We start from the raw sequence: 4,430 nt of genomic DNA on the forward strand, positions 1-4,430 counted from the left end.
GGCGCCCCCCTTGCCCAGGCCCTTCCCGCCCTTGCCACGACCAGACATGGTAAGTAACAGGTGACCGTCACACTGCAGTACTGAAGCGCTGCCTGCAGCCCTTTATATACCACTGTCGCGGACCTTTTAGGAAACTGAAACGCTGGGGGCGGGAACGAGTCCTCCCCTCCGCCTCCTCCCACCTTCCTGGGCGGGGCCGTGGCTTAGCAAGGGGAGGGGCGGGGAATGGGGACCGCATCTGACTCCCCTGTCCTTGCAGAGGCTGGAATCGCTGGTTTCTGCGACTAGTCCTGTGCCTGTGGGGTTTCTCAGATCAATGATATTGTATAAATCTCTTCACCTCTTTTTAAATCATGTATATTAAAAAAGGAGGCATTGACGCTACGGCTGTCCATAAAAGCGAGGGATAACGGAGTGAACTTAAAAAAAAAATGCAAGTATTAATGCTTACAATTTTAACAACACTTACTTAAATTGGGCAGATCAGGGAATATTCCCCTTTGGCAGAACATATATGCTTTAGTGGTTTTCAGCATTCCTGATAAAAAGGAAACTCTAGGAAGGGGAGGAAATGTTAATTGAATTTCCACATTTTGCTCCCCAATTTATAAAGCACTATTTGCATTGTAGAGATGAGGCACTCCAGGCTTAGAGACCTAATCCTGTTCTAATAAGTGGTATTGTTGGGATAGAGCTGGGGGTCTTCTGATTCTGGTCTTATGATCTTGCCACCTACCACTGATCTATGTCAGCAAGACATTGAAGATGTATTATGCTGTGTAAAAGTTTGCAGAACAAAAGCATTTATAATATAGACGCTAATAAGCTGAAATAATGTCCAAGTGCAAAGAGTCACAGAATTAATGTTTTCTATGTAGATGATACATTGATCTGCTTAATAGGCAAATGCCAATCTTTACTCATTCCGTACATTCATAATAAGTACCTCACTTCTGTGTAGTATAAAAGGTAATTTTAAAAAAATCCTTCTTTGCTGGTACTTATAGTATAGGCAGTCAGGAGATTATTAATTTCCCTTAGTCAGATACTGTTTGAAATTTAGCTTAGTTACAGTTACCTGCAGACTTAAGATGCAGTGATCCCCCATGCACCAAAGAAGAGTCACCGATTCGTTCATTCATTCATTCTACAACTTAGGGTCTAGTACATGCAAAGATCAATGTACAAATATCAGATTTACAAAGATGATCATACAGGATATACAAAATGGAATTTGGAAGTTTGTCAGTATTGCCCTTCATAGAAAATAAAATGAGATCTAGTTCTCCTTGGAGAGGATTTGCAAGTGGGAGAGTGCTCTCAGATGAGACCATCTGATGGGAAATTAAAATAGATGCATTTTCTCATGACCCTCCCAAACACGTGTGATTCTAACACAGTGCTCTCTCTGCTGTAGAGCCCTTAAGTTGTCTTCACTCTTTTTGGTATATATTTGATATTTATTTACAGTCACTTTTCTCCTTAAGCTTTTGAAATTACTGAATTTTGGTACATGTAAGTACAGCCGCTGCCGACTGGCCTGTGCTACCCAGATCTCTCACCGTGGTTTACTGGGATGAGAGGGAGGTGGACAGCAAAATTGGGAGAACGTGAGTTCCTGAGTGAACTATCCATCACTCATCCAACTGTGGTTTTTCTCAGTCATTTCTATATCTGTAAAATAAATGGGAGGAGTTTCAGTCCAATGCAAAATCAATTATCTTAAGATATATACAGACTGAGGCTTCACAAGTAAGGAACACTACTTTTTTGTGGGCTAACCAAAGTAATAGGTGGAGCCTATCAAGTTCACAGTCCCTTGGGACGAGCCAGCTTTCCAGAATCTTGTGTATGTTACACTTAGTATAAATACTTGGGTCTCAGGCTATAGCCTTGAGTATACACAGCTAAACCCCATCCTTCTACAAACATGTGGGGAAGAACTTTTCGGGTGCAATCAAGTCTCAATTAATGGCCTCCAGGAAGGGCAGAGATCACCTACAGTGAAGGAAATAGCACCAAGGTCTTCTCACTTATTTGAAACCTCAATAGCCCTAGGAGCCAGTAAGAGCTGTACAAGAATGGCACAGTGGCACCTGTTGTGGGAGTTGTCACCTACCTTAACTTGGGGAACAATTGAAAACAATTGGGGAATTGTGGACTTTTCAAAAACTGATGTTTTGGGGCGCCTGGGTGGCTCAGTGGGTTAAAGCCTCTGTCTTCAGCTCAGGTCATGATCCCAGGGTTCTGGGATCAAACCCTGTGTTGGGCTCTCTGCTCAGCGGGGAACCTGCTTCCTCCTCTCTCTCTGCCTGCCTCTCTGCCTCCTTGTGATCTCTGCCTGTGAAATAAATAAATAAATAAAATCTTAAAACAAACAAACAAACAAACTGATGTTTTGACTACAATGATGACCAACGCCGTAAAGTTTTAGAAATCCGAGTTTTAACTCTATCTTTAGGTCTGGTTAGTACTAGCCTCTGCCCTGAAAAGGGACAGGGCTTTTGCAACGTGTGGGACCACTGCTGTTGACACCGGGGCCACTAAGGATGACAAACAGCCCCTTCTAGACACACATGAAACGGCTGCTTACGGAGAACGCCACGCCACAGCGCCAATCCTGTAAGTGTTCTCTCTATACACAGAATGCGTGTGTGGTTTTTAACATGAATTCGAGTCCCAGAGGCCTGGTTTCAGTCCATGCCCGTCAATAAATGACTATTTAAAAACAGGCCAAAGGACTTTTATGGAATTAGTTAAGCGTAGAGAGATGACATTTTCAAAACTGATGATCCTATCTTGGATTTATTTGAAAAAATTCTTAAGTCATCATAGAATGTCAGCCAGAACACCAAAATTTTTGGAAATAGGGGTATTGTTAGAAGAGAACGGACACCAAAACACTGTTCTTGTTTATTTGTCTTAACAAGCATGGAGCTCAATTTATTTAGAAGATAGCATTAAATTTGTGCTTCATTATTCAACATTTACCTAATTTCATTAGCTCTGTTGTGTTGCAAACCAACAGGAACGCAGTAAAGTGGGTCACGTTGGCTGAGAAATGTTTGTTCTACTTCTTAGGTGGAAACATTTAGCCAAATAATTGAGGTTGTGACAGCCTAGTTCATATTCTGTTAGTAAAAAGCCCAGGGAACATTATGAGAATTCAGAAAGAGTGATATAAATGAGAAGTTTTTCTTTCTAATCTTGTGTCCCTACTGGCAATGTTGGAAAAGAGCCAAATAAAACCTGTACTTTAAATATAATTTTTAAATACAGGAAATATATACAAAATTCTATTCTAAGTATTGGGGGGAACATATCTTATGGACAGGGTGTCACTAAGTAATTTCCAGTTTTAAGGAGATGGGTTTTAAACACGTGAGTTTGTGTTTTTCAGCTCCTAACTGGTAAAATGAGGTAGGAGTCCCATTCTAAGGCTTCATCATTCACTTTCCCTCCTTGTAGATTTGGTAGTTGATCTCTAATGCCAGTTCCAGGTCTGACAAATCTATTCTACCACTATTTTAGGAAGGTTGCCATTTAGAACTTTTTATGTGAAAAAGGAATGGAACTTCCTTGCTCCCCCTCCCCCTTCCTCAAAAGTTTAAATTTCCTAAACACGGGGATCAAACACAGTCTACACACAGGTCACTGTAATGCTTAAAAATGAATCTATTAAAAAAAAAATAGTTATCCATCTTGTCCGTAGAATTTTCTATCCCAGTGCCAATTCCCAAGGCTTCGCGCAAACAACTGGAGGAGAGCTGTGCTATTGCTCTCACGAAAAAAGCGTCTTTCCTTGTATATTTGAGTAAAAATGAGCTTATTTATATAAACCTGCAAAGAAAAGAATGTGCAGAACAATGTCCTTGGAGACAGACGTGCAAAGGAAAGAGAGAGAAATAGTATTTTTAAGGAAAATCTGAAAGTTGTCTCAATGTGACCGAGGTCTTAAAGAGAGTTGGGGGAATCGGGAAAGTTTCAGGGTACTGGTTTTGAAACTACGTATAGCAAATAAGGCAGGAATGAAGCCCGAAGACTCTTGGATCCATTTCCCCCAAATCTCTAATTATTTCATGGCCGGATTTCTTACATTTTTCTTCTTTTTCGAGAGGAAAGAAACACAGCCACACTGCAGAGCGGAGGAGCCCTTCTGAGCAGCGCGGCGCACGGCGCAGGCGACCAATCACCACTCAGCCGCTCTCTATATAAAGCCGCGGCCGCGGGGCTCCCGGCCACGCCGTTCTGACAGTTTGAACGTACTTTTGGTCTGTGTTGGCAAAGCGGAAAAATGTCGGAGACCGCGCCAGCCGCTCCTGCTGCTCCCGCACCTGCAGAGAAAACACCTGTTAAGAAGAAGGCGAAGAAAACGGGTGTTGCTGCCGCCAAGCGCAAGGCGTCCGGGCCCCCGGTGTCCGAGCTCATCA

General features: G+C 42.4%; 2 protein-coding genes across 2 annotated transcripts in view; both read left to right on the forward strand.

The window, feature by feature from the left end:
- Positions 1 to 4,252, forward strand: part of LOC111138581 (histone H2A-beta, sperm-like) — a 17,659-nt gene extending 13,407 nt beyond the window's left edge. Inside the window, exon 2 of the mRNA XM_022490600.1 lies at positions 4,123 to 4,252. Within this exon, the coding sequence (XP_022346308.1) occupies positions 4,123 to 4,252 (130 nt within the window). The remainder of the gene's footprint in view (positions 1 to 4,122) is intronic.
- The window catches only part of LOC111162609, a 207,498-nt gene that overhangs the window by 19,472 nt on the left and 183,596 nt on the right, over positions 1 to 4,430 (forward strand). The window lies entirely within an intron of this gene.

This window comes from Enhydra lutris, unplaced genomic scaffold (genome assembly GCF_002288905.1).
Source record: "Enhydra lutris kenyoni isolate GAN:26980312 unplaced genomic scaffold, ASM228890v2 scaffoldscaffold93, whole genome shotgun sequence".
NCBI lineage: Eukaryota > Metazoa > Chordata > Mammalia > Carnivora > Mustelidae > Enhydra > Enhydra lutris.